This window comes from Chiloscyllium plagiosum, unplaced genomic scaffold (assembly GCF_037043375.1).
Source record: "Chiloscyllium plagiosum isolate Xiang-an unplaced genomic scaffold, Cpla_swu_hap1 HiC_scaffold_10, whole genome shotgun sequence".
Lineage (NCBI taxonomy): Eukaryota > Metazoa > Chordata > Chondrichthyes > Orectolobiformes > Hemiscylliidae > Chiloscyllium > Chiloscyllium plagiosum.
Genome location: NW_028270148.1, coordinates 108,038,313 through 108,059,552, shown reverse-complemented (window position 1 = coordinate 108,059,552; position 21,240 = coordinate 108,038,313). Strand labels below are relative to the sequence as shown.

Below are 21,240 nucleotides of genomic sequence, written 5' to 3'. Positions count from 1 at the left end.
TAAAGTGTCAACAGCTGAATAACAGGTGAAGGGATGGCCTATAATCTGATTAATTGAGGCAGAGAGATAATTACAAAAAATTAAAAATAGGGTGGTGGCTGGAGCATCATCTGCTCACCTCAAAGTAGACAATGACCCTGTGTCTTTCTGCAAATGCACAGACAGTTACAGGAACCTCAGGCAGGTTTACCAGAGATGCTGAGGAAACTGGATTGAAGATTGGAGGATCAGTACTGTGTTCCAATATTTATGCATCTGCCCTGCTCCATGGACAGGTTGGTGGTTGCTATGGAAACCCAGGCCCAGCAGAATGCTCAGTAGCTGCTGGAGGTACAGGGATACTCCACTCCACTGCTGTAGTTATTCTGAACTTTTTACTCCTTTATTTTTCTATTTACTTTTCCCTAAGAATCTGTACCCAGGTACCTTTGTACCTAAGATGGCACCATTGGTAGCGACTTGTAAACTTTTCACTGTACTCATGTGACAACAAAACTAATTCTCAGAAATGTCTAAGGAAGAATTGGCATCCTTCCAATTCTTGGGTGCTTCCCATTAGTTTTTTTTTTTAGCCAGTGTTCATTGGCAGCGTCTGGGCTACACTGGCAAGACAAGCATTTACTCCCTACTGTGATTGCCTCTGAGAGGCTGGTTCAGCCACCGGGTGCCACTGTTTAAGAAAGGTGGTAAGGACAAGCCAGGGAACTATAGACCGGTGAGCCTGACCTCGGTGGTGGGCAAGTTGTTGGAGGGAATCCTGAGGGACAGGATGTACATGTATTTGGAAAGGCAAGGACTGATTAGGGATGGTCAACATGGCTTTGTGCGTGGGAGGTCATGTCTCACAAACTTGAGTTTTCTGAAGAAGTTTGATGAGGGGAAAGTGGTAGACGTGATCTATATGGACTTCAGTAAGGCGTTCAACAAGGTTCCCCATGGGAGAATGGTGAGCAAGGTTAGATCTCATGGAATACAGGGAGAACTAACCATTTGGATACAGAACTGGCTCAAAGGTAGAAGACAGAGGGTGGTGGTGGAGGTTGCTTTTCAGACTGGAGGCCTATGACCAGTGGAGTGCCACAAGGATCGGTGCTGGGTCCTCTACTTTTCTTAATTTATATAAATGATTTGGATGTAAGGACAAGAGGTATGGTTAGTAAGTTCGCAGATGACACCAAAATTGGAGGTGGAGTGGACAGTGAAGAAGGTTACCTCAGATTACAACAGGATCTTGATCAGATGGGCCAATGGGCTGAGGAGTGGCAGATGGAGTTTATTTTAGATAAATGCAAGGTGCTGCATTTTGGGAAAGCAAATCTCGGCAGGATTTATACACTTTATGGTAAGGTCCTAGGGAGTGTTGCTGAACAAAGAGACCTTGGAGTGCAGGTTCATAGCTCCTTGATAGTAGAGTCACAGGTAGATACAATAGTGAAGAAAGCGTTTGGTATGCTTTCCTTTGTTGGTCAGAGTATTGAGTACAGGAGTTAGAAGGTCATGTTGCAGCTGTACAGGTAATTGGTTAGGCCACTTTTGGAATATTGTGCGTAGTTCTGGTCTCCTTGGTATTGGAAAGATATTGTGAAACTTGAAAGGGTTCAGAAAAGATCTACAAGGATGTTGCCAGGTTCGAGGGTTTGAGCTATAGGGAGAGGTTGAATAGGCTGGGGCTGTTTTCCCTGGAGCATTGGAGGCTGATGGGTGACCTTACAGAGGTTTACAAAATCATGAAGGGCATGGATAGGATAAATAGGCAATGTCTTTTTCCTGGGTTTGGGGAGTCCAGAACTAGAGGCTATAGGTTTAGGGTGAGAGGGGAGAAGATATAAAAGAGACTTAAGGGGTAACCTTTTCACGAAGAGAGTGGTACATGTATGGAATGAGCTGCCAGAAGAAGTGGTGGAGGCTAGTACAATTGCAACATTTAAGAGGCATCTGGTTGGGTATCTGAATAGGAAGGGTTTGGAGGAATATGGGCTGGGTGCTGGCAGGTGGGACTAGATTGGGTTGAGATACCTGGTCGGCATGGACAAATTGGGGTCGGTTTCCATGCTGTACATCTCTAAGACTCTATGACCCTAACTGAATGGCATATTTGGCCATTTCCTAGGGTAATCAAGAGTTAACCACGTTGTTGTGAGTGCAGAGTCACATGTAGGCCAGAACAGGTCAGGCTGGTAGATTTCCTTCCTTAAAGGAGCCAACCATGTTCTGCAACACTCTGGGTCATCTGCATTTTATTTTACAGTTTATTTATTACTCACTCTCCAGGTATGATGGGATTTGAACTCATGTTAACTGATCTTGGCAACTGCTCGATTCCAGTTCCCTGAGGAAAACCATTGGCGACCTCCCAAAATGGGAGGCCAACGGCTGATGCCAATTATCCTCTGGTGTAGCAAATCGTTATGCCATGGACCAGAACTGCACATGGATTCTAATTCTCCTATCTGTCTTCTTAGATGGAGTCTATGTCCCAGGGTGCTCAGGGACGTGTCAAAAGTGGATTTGTCGGTGACTGTCTTGGGTCAGAGAATCAACATGCCCATTTGTGTATCTGCCACTGCCATGCAAAGGATGGCACATCCAGAAGGTGAAGTGGCGACTGTGAAAGGTAATTTTTGTTGTCAGCTGAGTTCTTTTCAAAGTGACTTGCATTGCAATGCTCATTACATAATCATTTCCTTCATACATTGTCAACGATCCAATGGGAAATTTGCTGAATCTCAGGGCCTACCTTGATTGGCGGGAAATTGTTTCCAGCGCGGTTCACCCGTAACAGCCAAAGATCTCATGGAATTTCCAGCACTAATGACTCCCAGCACACATGAAGTTTCTGCACCATTGTTTGTACTCGTTTTCAAAAAAAAAGTCATGCTCAGGTTACCAGGCCCACCCTCAAAACTCGTCATAGATTGTCCTGCAGAGGGTGAGTTTCTGTAATACCCATTTAATAAAATAAGTGTATAAGAAATAGGATTGGAGTAGTCCATATGCTACTTTGATTCTGCTCCACCATTCCAGTCTTCCCCTTGACTCCATTTAAGTGCCAGCTCTCCGTAACCCTTGACTTGCCCATAGTTCAAAAATTCCATCTCAACCTTTTCTGTGTTCAATGACCCTGCCTCCGCAGTGCTCTTGTTTTGATTAGATTAGATTAGATTACAGTGTGGAAACAGGCCGTTCGGCCCAACAAGTCCACACCGACCCGCCGAAGCGAAACCCACCCATACCCCTACATTTACCCCTTACCTAACACTACGGGCAATTTAGTATGGCCAATTCCCCTAACCTGCACATCTTTGGACTGTGGGAGGAAACCGGAGCACCCGGAGGAAACCCACGCAGACACGGGGAGAACGTGCAAACTCCACACAGTCAGTCGCCTGAGTCGGGAATTGAACCCGGGTCTCTGGCGCTGCGAGGCAGCAGTGCTAACCACTGTGCCACCGTGCCGCCCTGTGTAGAGGATTCGAAAGATTCATAACCCTCTGAGAGAAGGAAAGCCCATCCATTTGCTGATTAAATGGGACTTGGTGAGGCTCTTAAAAGGGAGACAATTTTTAGGCCCGAACCCATAAAAGAAAGCTGAAACTAATGTTAAGCCAGAAAATATAATGAAGAGTTACGGGTAAGGTGAAAATGGAGTAAATGAGATTACACACTTCCAATTGTTGGCCACTATCAGTCTCCATTAATAGCTAGTCACCCTCCTAGCCAGATCGTTAACCACTCCTTTGTCTGTCCAACTGTTCTTCTCTCTCTTTGGCTTCTATCCCCACCTATTGTTTTCTTCCTGCCCACAATCTCCCACCATGCCCCAACCCTATATTTTGTATATAAACTGACATTTTCCTTCATTTCTGAGGAAGGGTCACTAGATCTGAAATGTTAACTTGGAGTTCTCTTCACAGGTACTGCGAGACCTGCTGAGCTTTTTCAGAACCCTCTGTTTTTGGACATCATAGAATCTGAGTTTCCTGATTGGGGCTGTTAACCTGGTCCAATCAGGGAGCCCTGGCTGACAGATACAAACAGGAATGTCTCCTTGGAGAAGGAGCACGCGGTGTCGGCCAACACCTTGGAGTTGTTCAGGGAGAGGTGGGCGCCGCAGGGAGTGGAGTGCATCATTTCTCCCTCCAATTCTATTTTGATTTAGTCCCTACCCTCCCCTTCACTGTTTTGATCACACAGCACTGCCCTTTGATGTGAAGGACAGTGTTTGTCACTGGCCACCCGGGTGTTTTCCTATCTTCCTGGTGGTGGAATTTGAATAAAGATTCGTGCACTTTGTGTCTTTCACTGTGTCTCACACCTGCACAAAAAAAAGAAAAAAAAAGAAAGAAAAAAATAAATAAAAAAAAACAAACAGGAATGTCTGAGGTTCTGTTCACTCTGAGAGCTGGCTCTGAGGGAGCTGGATCAGTGTCGTACATGTAAATGAAGGGTGAATTGTGATGGGATACTGGCATCTGTGCAATTATTTCAAGGGAAATCACAATTAAACCCACCAACCCATGCCAGTTCTGGGGTGGCACAGTGGCTCAGTGGTTAGCACTGCTGCCTCACAGCGCCAGTGAACTGGGTTCAATTCCTGCCTGAGGCGACTGTGTGGAGTTTGCACATTCTCCCCATGTCTGCGTGGGCTTCCTCCAGGTGCTCTGGTTTCCTCCCACAATCTGAAGATGAGCAGGTTGGGTGGATTAGCCATGCTAAATTGCCCATAGTGTTAGGTGCATTAGTCAGGGGTAAACGTAGAGGAGTGGGTCTGGGTAGGTTACACTTCAGAGGGTTGTGTGGACTTGTTGGGCCAAATGGCCTGTTTCCATACTGTAGGGGACCGAACTTAATGATGTGGGACCTGCAGCCTCTTTTAGCAGTTTGGTTTCTCTGGGGCTGAAAGTCTGCTCATTGCCATAGCAAGGACTCAAGCAGCAGTTATAAGTGTGAGTGAGTGTCCGTGGTCACAAGGTTGGCTTGGGTTCAAACTGTTGAGCAGTGAAGCAGACTTACTGAGCTAAATGACCTCCCCCTTCTCCTGTCTCTTTATGTTCCAATTTTCGGATCCCACAGGAGAACGAGCTGGCTGGTACCGTATTGTACCATTATTCAGTACAAACGTAACTGCCTCAATGTCATGTCTGCAGTTGAATGACATTGCATAACCCAAGGCTGGCTCTTAAAAAAAAAATATTTTCAATCATTGAGCACCGCCTGAAATGTAACCATAAATTGGGCCATTAATTATGTCTCTTTACTCATTAAATACAACATTATGCAGGACTTTGCAGTAATGGTTCAACAGAAAAATTTCCTAACTGTGTCTTAGTGTGGAAAGATCACTAATCCTCTGTGAAACCAGGAATGTATACTAATAACACACCTCAGAAAAGAATTTCCTTTTGTTACAAAATGTGTCAGTTGAGTAGATTACGTACGTGCTTGAGTACTCTCAGAGAAAGCTTTTTGCTGTATCAAATACAACAGACATACAGATTACCACCACCTTCTCAAGGGCAATTAGGATGGGCAATAAATGCTGGCTTGGACCCACACCCTCTGTAGGAATTAAAAAAGGATTAAAATCCTCCTCCATAGTCTGCATATGAGTCTCAGTTCATTTTCGAAGAAACTAGGAATATTATCGTTGCATGCGATGCTTGCTTTCATTTGGCTAATTAAAAATAAAAGAATTGTTATTTCAGCTTTGTAACCATAAGGTTTGACTAGATTCTGTACAATATGGAAACAGGCCCTTCGGCCCAACAAGTCCACACTGACACTCCAAAGAGTAACCCACTCAGACCCATTTCCCTCTGACTAATGCACCTAACACTATGGGCAATTTACCATGGCCAATTCACCTGACCTGTACATCTTTGGAAACTGGAGCACCCGGGGGAAACCCACACAGACACGGGGAGAATGTGCAAACTCCACACAGACTGTCGTCCGAGGCAGATGTTAACTCCGCTGGCCCACTTCACACACACACATGCATCCACACACACACACATGCACCCATACAGACACACACATACACAACAAACACACACACACACACACACAGACATGAACAGACAGACATGGACACACAGACACGAACACACACACATCATCAGACAGACACACACACAGACTCACACTCACGCAGGCACACACACTCACAGACGCACTCACACAGACACAAACACACACACACGCACTTACACAGATACACATACACACAGACACAGACATGCACACACGCACATGCATGTACACACAGGCACACATGCACACACATACACACGCACACACAGACGCATTCACAGACAGACACACACACACTCACACAAACGCACTCATACAGACACACTCACACAGACACACATACATACACACACACTCACATAGACACACATACACGCAGACACAGACACACAGACACACACAGACATGCATGCATTACATGCATGCACACACACACATGCAGACACACGCACACAGTCACATACACACACAGGCACATGCGCGCACACACACACACACAAGCATGTGCACACACTTACACAGACACACAATCACAGAAACACCCGTGCACATACAAACACAGATGCACACACACACAATGATAACACACACAGATAACTCACACACAGATACAAATGCACACACGGATAAGACACAAATTAATATGTTAATGAAGGACAGTTAAACTTAACTCTAATGTTAAGTTCACACTTCAATATGGACTGTCCTTTAAAAAGGTATTTTAATCACAGCCTTGCTAACTGTAACATCTAATTGTAAATGTAAAAGTGATCCTGACTGTGAGACTTGTATTGAACCAGGAGGTGGCTCTCTCACACCATGAATGATGGCATCTGCCCAATCATTGAATCCTAAAATGCAGAAGGAGGCTATTGGCTCCACCATCCCTCTGCTGGCTCTGTGAGTCAATTTCACTTACTTGCTCTTTCTTGTAGGCTCTGTAACCTACTTCCCTTTCTGCTGTTCATCCAATTCCTATTTTGAAAGTTATTATTGTGTTGACTTTCTTCCAAAAGAAGAAGTGATAGGAGCAGAAGGAAGCCATTCAGCCCATGGTGTCCACTCTGTCATTCAATGGCTGACCCTCCAATCCAGTTCCTTGCCTTTTCCCTATGACCCTTGATTCCCTTATTGTCTATCTCAGCCCTGAATACACTCAACTGCGCACAGCCTCCACAGCGCTCAGGAGTAAAGAAGTCCATAAATTCACGACCCACTGAGAGAAAACTTTTCTCGCATCGCTGTCTTAAATGGGTGACCTCTTCCACTGAGAATCTACTCTCTGGCCCAAGACCCTATGTCATGAGGAAGCAACCTTACTCTGTAAAATCCTCTGAGAATCTGACTTATGCAGCATGGGGAGGCACCGTGGCTCAGTGGTGAGCACTGCTGCCTCACAGTGCCAGGGACCTGGGTTTGATTCCCGCCTTGGGTGTCTGCCTGTGTGGAGCTTGCACCTTCTCCCTGTGTCTGTGTGGGTGTTCTCCAGTTTCCTCCCACAATCCAAAGATGTGCAGGTTCGGTGAATTGGCCATGCTAAATTGCCCATGGTGTTAGGTGCATTAGTAGGGGGTAGGGGAATGGGTCTGGGTGGGTTACACTTTGGAGGGTCAATGTGGACTTGTTGGGCTGAAGGGCCTGTTTCCATACTGTAGCGAATCTAATCTATACTTGATATAAAACAACTGTTAGGTTATATGATCTACATAGGGGCAGATACCTTTCAAAGTAGATACAAATTCCCCCACATGATCAATGCAATGATTGCAAAGCAAGATTTAGCATTTTCAAACTTTTACTACAATTTTTAAAAATACTTATTTGTGGGCTTTGTGTGTCGCTGGCTGGGCCAGCATTTAATGCCCATCTCTAGTTGCCCTTAAGAAGGTGGTACTGAGCTGCCTTCTTGAACCACTGCACCCCACCTGTTGTAAATAGACCCAGTGTGCTGTTAAAGAGGGAATTCCAGGATTTTGACCCACAGGATGGTGAGTGGTTTGGAGGGGAACTTGCAGGTGGTGGTGGTGTTTGCATGTATCTGCTGCCCTTGTCCTTCCAGATGGAAGTGGTCATGGGTTTGGAGAGTGCTGTTGAAGGATCTTTGGTGAATTTCTGCAGTGCCTTCTTGTAAATAGTACACACTGTTGCTACTGAGCGTCAATGGTGGAGGGATTGGATGCTTGTGAATGTGGTGTCAATCATGTTTCATGCTTTACCCAAAGTCTGTTTACCATCTTCAAGGCACAGGTCAGGAACTTGATGAAATGCTCTCCAATTGCCTGGATGAAAACATCTCCAACAGCACTTATGAAGATCAATATCATCCAGCACAAAGCAGCCCATTTGATTGGCTTTCCAATTACCATCTTAAATGTTCACTCAAACTTCCAGCAATGCACAGTGGCAGCAGTGTATACCATCTATAACATGTCTTGCAGCAACTTAGTTACTCTCATTTGTAACACTTTCCAAAACGCCAACTCCTAAAACCTGATTAGATTAGATTAGATTAGATTACAGTGTGGAAACAGGCCCTTCGGCCCAACAAGTCCACACCGACCCGCCGAAGCGAAACCCACCCATACCCCTACATTTACCCCTTACCTAACACTACGGGCAATTTAGTATGACCAATTCACCTAACCTGCACATCTTTGTGACTGTGGGAGGAAACCGGAGCACCTGGAGGAAACCCACGCAGACACGGGGAGAACGTGCAAACTCCACACAGTCAGTCGCCTGAGTCGGGAATTGAACCCGGGTCTCTGGCGCTGCGAGGCAGCAGTGCTAACCACTGTGCCACCGTGCCGCCCACATAGGACAAGATAAAGCAGATGCATGGGAGTGCCACCACCTGCAATCTTCTCTCCAAGCCACACGCTATTCTGACTTGGAAAAGATCACCATTCCTTCAGTGTCGTGCCGGAACCTCCTACCCATTGGGTGTATCTCCACCAAATAGACTGTAGCAATTCAGGAAAGCAACACACCACCACCTTCTCAAGGAGGGACCTTGGTGAGGCCTCTTCTGGAATACCGTGTCCAGTTCTGGTTGCCCAGTTACAGGAAGGATATTATTAAGCTGGGGAGAGTTCAGAAGAGATTTACCAGGATGTTGCCGGGTATGGAAGGTTTGAGTTATAAAGAAAGGCTGGATAGGCTTTCAATTTTTTCACTGTAGCATAAGAGATTGAGAGGTGACCTTATAGAGGTTTATAAAATAGTGAGGGGTATACATAGGGTTAATGGAAGCTCTTTTCCCCAGGATGGGGGATTTCAAGACTAGGGGGCACATTTTTAAGGTGAGAGGAGAGAGATTTGAAAAAGACGTGAGAGGCACATGTTTTATACAGAGGGTGGTTTGCGTGTGGAAATAATTCCCTGAGGAAGTGCTGGACGCGGGCAAAATTAAAACGTTTAAAAGGCGTTCAGATAAGTACATGAATAGGAAAGGTTTTGACGGATATAGGTCAGGAGCGGGCAGGTGGGACTAGTTTTGTTTGGGATTATATTGGACTGAAGGGTCTGTTTCTGTGGATGACTCTATGACTCCTTAAGGGAACCACTAGCTGGCCTAGCCCACGATGCCAACATCATGTGAATAAATTTTTTAAAAGATGTAGTTGCCATCCATGAGAATAGATGTGGGATCGAGAAATGCAAAGACAGGTCAAAGATATTATAATACTCTGTCCTCCACCTCAGATGCTTTTCCTTCAGTGTATAATTATTATTTTCTTGTCAATCGCACCTAATGGCTCAGAAAATCAGACAGTTGCAATTTAAGTAGACACAAATTTCCAAGACAAACAAAAATAAAACAGAAATCACTAAAGAAACTCAGCAGGTCTGCTAGCACCTGTGGAGAGAAAACAGAGTCAATGTTTTGAGTTCAGTGACCTTGCTTCAGGACTGAAGGTATTTAGTTAAAGGTGGTATTTATACTGATGACAGAAGGATCGTGGAAAGAAGTGGGCAGATGGGTGGAGACAGAAACCAGGGAAAGAGAGAGAGAGAGAAAAAAATTCCAAGCAGTTGGTTGCACCCACAAAACTTTAACAATGCATAAAGCTTCTTATAAAGAATTGCTACTTCAGCTGGCTGAGTCTGGTAGAATTCTGGTATCTGTATAGAGATTCTTGGATGGTGCTGCAATGGACTGGAGAAGAGTAAGAATGATGTCCTGGTCAATATTTATTCTTTTAATAACAACAACTCACAAAAAACAATGTTGTTATGGCCTCGTTGCTATTTATGTGAATTTCCTGCACATTCAAATTAGCTGTTTCTCATACAATAGTAAAAGCTTTCAGTCACATTCTGATCCGAGTTAATGGTATTGTTGAACAAATCAGATCCCAGATTGCAACCTGGCTTGATGGATCATATTTAGTTTTTGTTTGGTTTTTTGGGGTGGTACTTTGTCACTGGAACAAATGCACACAAAGACGCAGATATTATAGAGTCATGGAGTCATACAGCATAGAAACAGGCCTTTCGATCCAACTCATCCATGCTGAGCACCTTTTCCAAACTAACCTAGTCCCTGCGTTTGCCTGCGTTTGGCCCATATCCCTCTAAACTGCTCACTGTCACCTTCTCAAGGGTGAGTAAGGATGGGCAATAAATGTTGGCCAGTCAGCAAAGTCCACGTCACACAAATGGATAAATAAACATGTGCCTGTCCAAATGTCTTTTAAGTGTTGTAACTATACCTGTATCTACCACTTCCTCTGGCAGTTCATTCCACATACGAACCACCCTTTGTATGAAACAGTTGCTTCTCAGATCCCTTTTGAATCTTTCTCCACTCACCCTTAAAAATATGCCCTCTAGTTTTAAACTCCACTGCTCAAGCAGAAGTTTATTACGCCAAAGAGGGAATTAAAAAAATCAAATCAAATGAATGGGACAGTTAGCAGGATCTAAAACACACAGTAAAAAAGATGTTCAATCTATATCCTGACAGTGTCCTTAATGGAAACTTAAACCCAGCAAAATTACACTCCTATCTCAACGTTTAGGTTTCTACGTCACTGATTCTTGACTGTTCCTTAATTTTTGACTGTGAAGACAATTTGATGAGACCTTTCCAATGACCTGAATGTTTCCACAAACCTGAGTGCATCAACATTTTTATTTCTAATAAGCTTTCCTTTTCCAACCAAACTATTCTGGTTTTGGATGTTATCGCAAACTAAACTCTTCTGCTGAGGTAAATAATCCCCTGAACTCGCCTGAATCAATCCTCCCAGAAGAGCAACTAAACTTACTTTGATACTCAACACTGGTGTCTTCTGAACTGAATTTAAAAAGAAAACTTAAACCGAGATTCTTCCGAACTGAAAACAAAACTATTGACCTTACATTTTTAGCCTACCTGGAGTAAGCGCAACAGTTTAAACATCTTTCCATTAATACCATAAGGATTACCTGCTGTGTGACAAAATGTTGGATTTAATCACTGTTCCAGGAGGACTCTCTGACCGTGTACATTTCAACAAAAGTAAACCTGTCATAGAAATAGCTAACACCACTTGCTAATGTTTTGAAATCCAAACTCCAAAAATGTAAATGTATATTATAAAGGGTAGAGGTAAAGTTGCCGTAAACTTGCCATACTATAGGCTGCTTTCTCATTAGAGACAGAGAAATGATTGGTGTTGGTTGAACCTGGGGGCCACGACACCTCAAGAGAGGAGAGAAGTTCAGAAGGAGGGTCCCTATAGTAAACTCAGCCAGTGCAGGAACTGAACCCACATTGTTGGTGTCACTCTGTATTGCAAAACATTCATCCAAGCTAACTGACCCCCGTGTATACTATACATTCTTTTATCACAGTATTTTGTGTTAGCCTTAGGCGACTGACTGTGTGGAGTTTGCACGTTCTCCCTGTGTCTGCGTGGGTTTCCTCCGGGTGCTCCGGTTTCCTCCCACAATCCAAAGATGTGCAGGTCAGGTGAATTGGCCATGCTAAATTGCCCATAGTATTAGGTAAGGGGTAAATGCAGGGGTATGGGTGGGTTGCGCTTCGGCGGGTCTGTGTGGACTTGTTGGGCCGAAGGGCCTGTTTCCACACTGTAATGTAATCTAATGTTTTAGGAAATAATCAAATGCATTATATAAGTGTAAGTTTTTTTTAATGCTATGAAATTTTAAAGGATTGAATTTTTAATGATTTTCTCAAGGGATGTGAGCAGCACCAACATTTATTACACCTCCTTACCTTCCCTGGGACAAAGATTCAGAATTAGATTTAGATTGTGGTTGAATATAACATTGGCTGCTGCTGTTGGCCCACAGTACACTGCAGGTACTCGGTATGACATTGCTCGATCTATCTGTGTTCACCCCCTCCTCCATCTCTTTGTGCCTTGGAAATGGCCAGTTGAGTTGCCAATTAAAGTTCATATCACCCAATCTGATTCATCTGCTTGAAACCATTCCAACATAGGTCTGTGTAAAAGTTGTTAGAGTATGTTAGATAAATGACAATCGTCTTGAACTGAGTTAGCCTGTGTGATGTTCCATTGTGGACACATTCCATGGCTGAATTTAAGTAATAGCCTGACCATGTGGGAACTATGTGGAATGAATGCTTTATGAGAACGTATTTAGGTACATGTTAATCCTGATCATCCCAGGTCAATCCGTTACAAAATGAGCAAATATTCTTTTGAAAGGAGACTATTGCAAAACTCCACATGTTCCAAAGAGAGCCTGACTAAGGAGTGATGGTGTGCTTGGGGGCTGTTATTTTCAATTAGAATTCCCGTTTGTAGATTGAATATTAATATGAGAAATATGTTTTCAATCTGAGGCTAACAAATGACATTTTTCTTTGACATGTGCACCCGGCTGAACAGCCTGTGGAAGGCTAGGCACAGGCATGATGCTCAGTACCTGGGCGACCTCCAGCATTGAGGAAGTGGCTGAGGCAGTGCCCAGTGCGACACGTTGGCTGCAGTTGTACATCTACAAGGATCGGGAGCTGACTAAATCCCTGGTGAGGAGAGCGGAGAAGGCTGGCTACTGCGGAGTCTTCCTAACCGTTGACACTCCCTACCTGGGGAAGCGTTTGGCGGATATGCGGAACAAGTTCAAACTGCCCCCTCACTTGAGGTAATATGATGCATTTGAAGTCAGAAAGGAAATGGTGGTGCACCATTAATCTCCCATCAGTCACCGATTCTTCCTCAGTAAAAAGGCAAACCCATCTCTTCATTTCCACTGCAGGAAGCGGAGCTTAGATCCACCCAGTTCGAGGGGATTATTGAACGCCCAACATTATTAGCAGCATCATTCAAACCCATACCAGTGTTCCAGCCAACTGAGCCAACCAACTCCCTCCAGTGGCAGAAACAGAAATTGCTGGTGAATTCCTGGCAGCATCTGCGGAGAGAGAAACAAAGTTAATGTTTTCAAGTCCTGTGACCATTTTTCAAAGTGCACATGCACGTGCCAGTTGTAGCCTTGAGTTATGGATTCACATGTAGAAACGTGCAGTACAGAAAAGGCCCATCGAACCTGCACAGACAAAAACTACCCTAGTCACAGTGATGGGACAGGCTCTGACTGCTTTCCATCCCAGGCTGACACACCCACCCCTTGCCATAGAATTCCAAATGTTGTCTCAATGTTTAGTGATGTCAATACTCCATTTTAAATTATTGGCCACGTCAAATTTCACAAAAAGCATGAGAAGGATTGGCCAATGCTTAGAAATGTAGAGTTATTCTATAATAACATAACTTAGTTATACGAAAGAGATCTTGCACAGTGTGTGTCCGAAGCATTTGCAAATCGAACTTGATCTGTTTGGTCAAGTCATGATTGAATTCCAGTCTTCTGGCCCAGAGGCAGGGACAGTACACACTGTGCCTACTCCGAAGAGTAACCCACCCAGACCCATTGCTCTACATTTTACCCCTGACTAATACACCTAACCTATACATCCCTGAACACTACGGGACAATCTATCACAGCCAATTCATCTGACCTGCACATCTTTGGAGGAAACTGGAGCACCTGGAGGAAACCCACACAGACACGGGGAGAATGTGCAAACTCCACACAGACACAGTCGCCCGAGGCGGGAATCAACCCGGGTCCCTGGTGCTGTGAGGCAGCAGTGCTAACCACTGAGCCACTAAACTGCCCACACTGGGTGTGTCTGCATCTCATGTCAAGCCAGACCAGATCAGGATGACAGACTGTCTTCCCTAAAGAATATTCTGGGTTTTGAACAACAGATGATCATAATTTTACGAATGTAGGAACAGGAGTGGCCATTCAGCCCCTCAAGTCTGTTCTGCCACTCAATGAGATCACGGCTGATCCATGGTCTAACTTCATCTACCTGTCTTAATACCTTTGCTGAACAAAATAAATTATCTATCTCACATGTAAAATTAACAATTGATGCAGCACCCACTGCCAAATGTGGAAGAGAGCTCCAAACCTCTCCCACCCTTTGTGTGTAGAAGTGCTTCCGACATCCCTCCTGAACAGTTTGACCCTAATTTTTAGACAATACTGCCTTGTTCTAGAATCCCCATCCAATGGAACTGGTTTATCTTTATCTCTTGTTGTTCCTTGTTAATATCTTGAAGACTTCAATCTGATGACTGTGGCATGGTGCCTCAGTGGTTAGCACTGCTGCCTCACAGCACCAGGGTCCCAGGTTTGATTCCCACCTCAGGCAACTGTCTGTGTGGAGTTTGCACATTCTTCCCGTGTTTGTGTGGAGTTTGCACATGTGACACTCATGTCTGTGTGGAGTTTGCACATTCTCCCCGTGCCTACGTGGGTTTCCTCCAGGTGCTCCGGTTTCCTCCCACCGTCCAAAGATGCGCAGGTCAGGTGGATTGTCCATGCTAAATTACCCAGAGCGTTAGGTGCATTGGTCAGAGGGAAGTGGGTTACTCTTCGGAGGGTCGGTGTGGACTTGTTGAGCCGAAGGGCCTGTTTCCACACCGTAAGGAATCTAATCTAACCTAAACTTCGATCCGATAACCACATAATGTTCTAAATTTGGGAGAAAGCAGGCCTAATTTATATAATCCAACTTCATAACTTAACTGATAAAGTTCAGGTACAATTCTTGTAAACCTATATTGTACTTTTTCCAAGCCCAGTATATTCTTCCGAAGGTGTGGAGCTGAGATCTGCTCACAGTATTCCAAGTGGAGTCTAACCAGGTGTATAGTCGCCATTACTGATACTATCCTTATATATTCCAGATTTCTGAATTGGATTGCAGTAACACCAACTGCTGTAGTGGGTTTTGAACCAATGGCCCACCAAAGCATTACCCTAGGCCTCAGTAACATTAGCACTGCACCATCTCTGACAGAATATTACAGGTTTCTTGTTATTAAGGTTTGCAATTTCATAATGATGGCGTTTAAAAGGGCAAAATGTATTCGGGGAAGGAAGGCTATTAAGAATGATTTGGAGGTGCCGCTGTTGGACAAAGTTAAGAATCTCACAACACCATCTTATAGTCCAACAGGTTTATTTGAAGCCCTAGCTTTCAGAGTGTCACTCCTTCATCAGTGCCACTATCGACAACCACCTGATGAAGGAGCAGCGCTCCGAAAGCTAGTGCTGCCAAATAAACCTGTTGGACTATAACCTGGTTTTGTGTGATTTTTTAATGTTAAGAAGTAGGGGGAAATAGCTGGAATTTGAGATTAACAAGATAGAGCATTCATAAGTAGTAGCATGGAGTGGCACAGTGGCTCAGTGGTTAGCACTGTTGCTTCACAGCACCAGGGACTTGGGTTCGATTCTACCCTCGGGTGACTGTCTGTGTGGTGTTTGCACATTTGCCCCATGTCTGTGTGGGTGCCCTCTAGGTGCTCCAGTTTCCTCCCACAGTCCAGAGATGTGCAGGTTAGATGAATTGACCATGCTAGATTGCGCAGGGATGTCCAGGTTAGGTGGATGAGCCATGGGAAATGCAGTATTATGGGGTAGGGGGATGGGTCTGGAAGGGATGCTGTTTGGAGGGTCAGTGTGAACTTGATTGGCCAAACAGCCTGCTTCCGGGCTGCAGGGATTCTATGAAATGGCTAGAAATTGAGGTTAACAAGATAGAACATCCACAAGTACAAAATGCTGAGGGAGAGGTAAAGGGTCAAATGACTGAATTCCAATCTGCCTCCCTCTCAAGTACTCCATCAATGGCTGAAGCCAAAAGCTTCCTGACATGAGCTGTTTTGTTTTCAGGATGGCAAACTTTGAGACACTCGATCTGGCATTTTCCAAAAAGGACTATGGAGATGACAGTGGGTTGGCTGTGTACACAGCTGATGCTATCGACTCCTCTATAAAATGGGAGGACATTGACTGGCTGCGGGAGCTGACTAAACTGCCCATCGTTCTCAAAGGAATCTTGAGAGGTGAGTAGCGATCCAACAGCACTCTTCACTTCTGGCTTGAAACATGCCCTAATTTTGTTTTGCCTCCTGCCTTGGTGAGCTGGAATACCTTTTGTGATGTTTTGCTCAGCTCGGTAAGTTTGTGTGAATATGAGCAGTGTGTACAGTCATGAAATCATCCACCCCTCACTGCCCAGTCTAGTATTGCTAGTTGTCTTTGTGTTTGGTCAAAATCCAGTCATTGTATTTGGATAAAAGACTATGGGTAAGAGTTTGGGTATCTGGGGGTGTGGGGGAAGAGAGTTCAGAGTCAAATAGAAGGGGGACTGATAGGAAACAGTCATGTGATTTCTTTCCTAGATTGCCCAATTAGTGCTCAAAAGCCAGGTTCATCAGACTTGTTTCTGGGATATGGGACAGTCTTATGACGAGAGATTGGGCAACTGGGCTTGTACTCTTTCGAGTTTCAAAAATTGAGAGGTGATCTCATCAAACCCTACACAGTACATCACCTGATAGCCAGGGCGTAGATGTAGCTAAGATGTTTCCCCTGGTGAGGGAGTCTAGAGTCAAGGGCATGTTTTTTAAAAAAATTGAGGGGATTGCCACTTAGGTCTGAGATGAGGAGAATTTCAGAATTCCCTTTGGCATTCTCCAGCACAGAGGGTTTTCGAAGAGCAGTCATTGAGTATGTTTAAAGTAGACACCACCAGTGATGTACAGGCTTATGGTGATGGGACGAGTCAAAATCATTGAAGTGTTCAATTGAATTATTCGTATTGAATGGTGGAGCAGGCTCAATAGACTGAATGGCCTACTCCTGTTCTCATCTCATTAAGGATGGAGGGTGGGTTCTCAGGGCCAGAAGCAGCATCTTCAACTTGGAAGGAGTTGAAGCCTGAAGTTTAGATAAAAAAAGGAAATACAAAAGAATGGGGGAAAGAGAGGGTACCTGAAATATCTCCTCTTTTCAATATGAAAAACAAAGGCCTCCGTAGCCAGGTTGATATTTGTGGAGAGATGAAGATTAGGAGGCAACATGTGGTTGCAAGGTGACCAAGCAGAATGGAAGGGAGGGGAGGAGCTCAATGATTCAGCCTGAAGCATTGGATCATGGTTGGGAGGCCTCTTCCGGGCGGCCGGCCTAGTCTCTGGTGGCGAGGGGAGGCCTGCGAGCTGACTGGACAATTCCTGTGAATGGCCCGTTACCTCGGCTGGAATTGGCCAACCATGAGCGGGTGGCCCTTTCGGTTCCCACCCTGCCTCTGGGAAAGTGGGGTGAGCTGGGGGAGTCAGTGGAGGTGGGAATTGGGGGTGGAGGTGAGTGGTAACTGCAAACCAGCATGGTGGCCAATGTCTCGAGTTTCCGCTCGGCATTCTGCCCCTTCAATTTCATTCTTCACTTGCAACAAATGAAAAGGTTTAGGCCCTGACTGTAAAAGAAAAATGTTACATTTTAAAGGACAAAATAATTTGGAACGAAAACGTAGCATGATACTGATGCAAAAAGCACGTGTTGCAGACAAAGTCTAATGATCCATCTTAGTGCGGAATTTTATTATTCTTTTACAAGTTCAGCAATCAATCATGCTCCTTTGACATGGTGAAGTAATTAAATTAAATGCACATTATTACTGTAATCATATTAATAACTTAAAACGATACAAAAACATTTCAGTGGAAGGGTTTCTTAATTAAGATAAATGGAAGTATCAGAGTACAAAGAGAACCTGGCTGACACCTTGGGGTTGTAACCATGCTACCTATAGCACCTCTTTCAGAATGTAGAGCAGAATGTTAATAAAAGCAAGGCATCGTGCAAGTGTTAAGATGCACGTCTCCCTCCCAGGACTTGACGTGTTTGGAGAAACCTACACTCTCGCAGTTTGTTCAGTCCCTCCTGAATGTTTGTACAGATGCTGTTATTTCATTTTCACGAGAAACTATTTTAGTTACTGTTACTAACTGCCAGGTCTTTGTAACTTTAGCTGATGATGCCAGAGAAGCTGCTAAGCATGGAATTGACGGGATACTTGTATCAAATCATGGAGCGAGGCAACTGGATTGTGTGCCAGCCACAGTAAGTTAACTCCATCATTCCTGATGAAGGGCTTTTGCCCGAAATGTTGATTTTCCTGCTCCTCGGATGCTGGCTGAACTGCTGTGCTTTTCCAGCACCACTCTAATCCAGAATCTGGTTTCCAGCATCTGCAGTCATTGTTTTTACCTAACTCCCAATCTACCACCGATGGATACATTATGGTTCTTTGGACATGTAATAAATGGGCTCTGGGTTCTGTTGATGTCAGGGCTCATTTGGCTGCTGGTCATTAAAACAATAGCGTCTGTGGCAGGTGCAAAGTGTTGCCAGATGCCAAGCTAGAGGTTTGCACTTTTCCTACGTCGTTACAGGGTTCTTGTATAACTTGCATCATGTGGCTGCCCACAAGATATGTGCAAGACTCAAACCCCATCTTCCATGAGGCAGTGAGTGCCTAACGCAGCTGAACTAACACAGCAATGTTCCAGTACATGTGGAGTACATGTGGAGTACATGTGGAGTAAGTGCTGTTAGGAAGGGAGTTCTGGGATTTTGATCTAATGACATTGAGGAGACATGATGTAGTTCCAGGTTAGGACGATGAATGTCTCAGAGGGGAACTTGCAAACATTGGCATTCCCACGTATCGTATGCCTTTGTCCTTCAAGGAGGTAGAAATTGTTTGTTTTGGAAAGCACTACTGGAGGACCTTAGGGCAGATGCTGCAATGCATCCCCTCGATGGTATACAATTCTGCACTGGTTGAGGTTAGGGTAACAACCAATCAGGCTGCCTGGACCAGGATTGTGTTAAGTTTCTTGAATGTTGGAAACACACTCAAAAAGGCCAATGAAATGACCATTAAACTGTTCCATCACACTCCTGACTTGTGCGTTGGAGATGGCAGACGAGCTTTCAGCAATCAGACATTAGGTTACTCATTACAGAAATGCCAACATCTGATCCACTATGGTATATGTTAGGCTGTGAATCCATTTGGATTTGTGTCTAATGGTAATCCCGTGGGTAGGGAAACAAGGTACAAAAGTGTAGGAGGACATCACTGCAGAGGCTGGAATCTGTACTGAAGACAAACATTGCTGGAGATCACAATGGGTCAGGCAGCATCCGTGGAGAGAGAGCAAGCTAATGTTTTGACTTTCGATGACTCTTCATCAGAGCTGATGGGAATTGTGGAGGGGGCAGCATTTTTCCGTTCTTGCTTTACACCGCCTTGCCCCTTTGTCCCTATTCCACCCGCTCACTCTCCTCTCCACTCTGCACCCCAACATCGTATCCTCCCTAAAGCAGAGAAGGCTGAGAGGAGAAGGAATTGCTGTGGCTAATTTATGCACAGCAAGCTCCCACCAAAAGCAACATGAAGATGGCCAAATAACCTGTACTGTGTTTTAGTGAAGGGATGAACATTGGTCAGGAATCCTTTGAAATAGTGCTATTTCACCTGAGAGAACAAAGGGGACCTTGGTTTATTGGCTTATCTGTGAGATTGCTTTTCTGACAGTGCAGCACTCTTTCAGTTGTCCTTCAGTTTAGATGCATCTGCTCAGGTGTCTGCAGTGGCACTTGAATGTCCAACCTGCTAACTCACAGGCAGGACCGTACCACGCTTTAGCAAAACCCACCGCTCAGAAATGTAAACGTACGCTCTTAACAAAGCTTTTCTCCACCTTCCTCAGATTGATGTCCTGGCTGAGATCACTGATGCTGTGGGAGGGAAGGTTGAAGTCTTCCTGGATGGCGGAGTGCGGAAGGGCAGTGATGTGCTGAAGGCTCTCGCACTAGGTGCCAAGGCTGTGTTTGTGGGCAGACCGATCCTCTGGGGCTTGGCATACCAGGTAAAGCGGGAGTGCTCAAACCTTGGGATGCCTGTGGTTGGACTGCTGTGCTGCCAGAGAATCTTCAACCTCTCCTTCTGTCCTCAGTCCTGGGAGATAGGGCTCTGCATACCTTTCGCATGTCATTTTCAGTGCTATCTGGAAGACTTGCTTTTTTCTTTCTTCACTGGCTGGACAAGTATTTATTGCCCATTTCTAATTGCCCAGAGGGTAATTAAGAGTCAGCAACATTGCTGTGGGCCCGGAGTCACATGTAGGCCAGACCAGGTAAGGATGGCAGATCTCCTTCCTTAAAAGACATTAGTGAACCAGATGGGTTTTCCCCAACAATTGACAGTTCATGGTCATCATTAAACTCGTAATTTCGGATTACTATTGAATTCAAATGCCACCATCTGCGATGGCAGGATTTGGAACCCGGGTCCTCCAACCATTACCTGGGTCCCTGGATTAACAGCCCTGCAATGAAGCCACAAGGCCATCCTGTCCCCTCTGTGAGTGTTGAAACGTCAAACACAGGAGCAGGACTAGCCTGCTCTGCCATTCAATATCATCATGGCTGATTATCCAACTCAGTTCCCTGTTCCCGCTTTCTCCCTAAACCCTGCCATCCCTTTCACCTTGAGGACGATACCTAACTCCTTTTCAGTGTTTTGGCTTCAACGGCGTTCTGTGGCAGAGAATTCCACACTCTCTGGGCCAAGACGTTTCTCCTCGTCTCCTGAAGAATGTTGAAATCTGCAGTACTGGACACTTCACTGGCCAGTAGCTGAGAGAGGGAGGACTAGTCTGGTCCAAATGGACAAAGAAGGAAATTCTGTAGTAGAAACGATTTTGCCTTCAGTTACTGGTCAGTGCAATCTTAAGGTTGCTGTGCCCTGGAATTAGAATTTCAACCTGGCATCGGGGAAAGAAATAAACATTT

General features: G+C 44.9%; 1 protein-coding gene across 1 annotated transcript in view; it reads left to right on the top strand.

The window, feature by feature from the left end:
- Positions 1-21,240, top strand: part of hao1 (hydroxyacid oxidase (glycolate oxidase) 1) — a 47,013-nt gene that overhangs the window by 11,701 nt on the left and 14,072 nt on the right. The window contains exons 2-6 of the mRNA XM_087991647.1: positions 2,463-2,614; positions 12,900-13,155; positions 16,267-16,439; positions 18,407-18,498; positions 20,157-20,315. Of these exons, the coding sequence (XP_087847773.1) occupies positions 2,463-2,614; positions 12,900-13,155; positions 16,267-16,439; positions 18,407-18,498; positions 20,157-20,315 (832 nt within the window). The remainder of the gene's footprint in view (positions 1-2,462; positions 2,615-12,899; positions 13,156-16,266; positions 16,440-18,406; positions 18,499-20,156; positions 20,316-21,240) is intronic.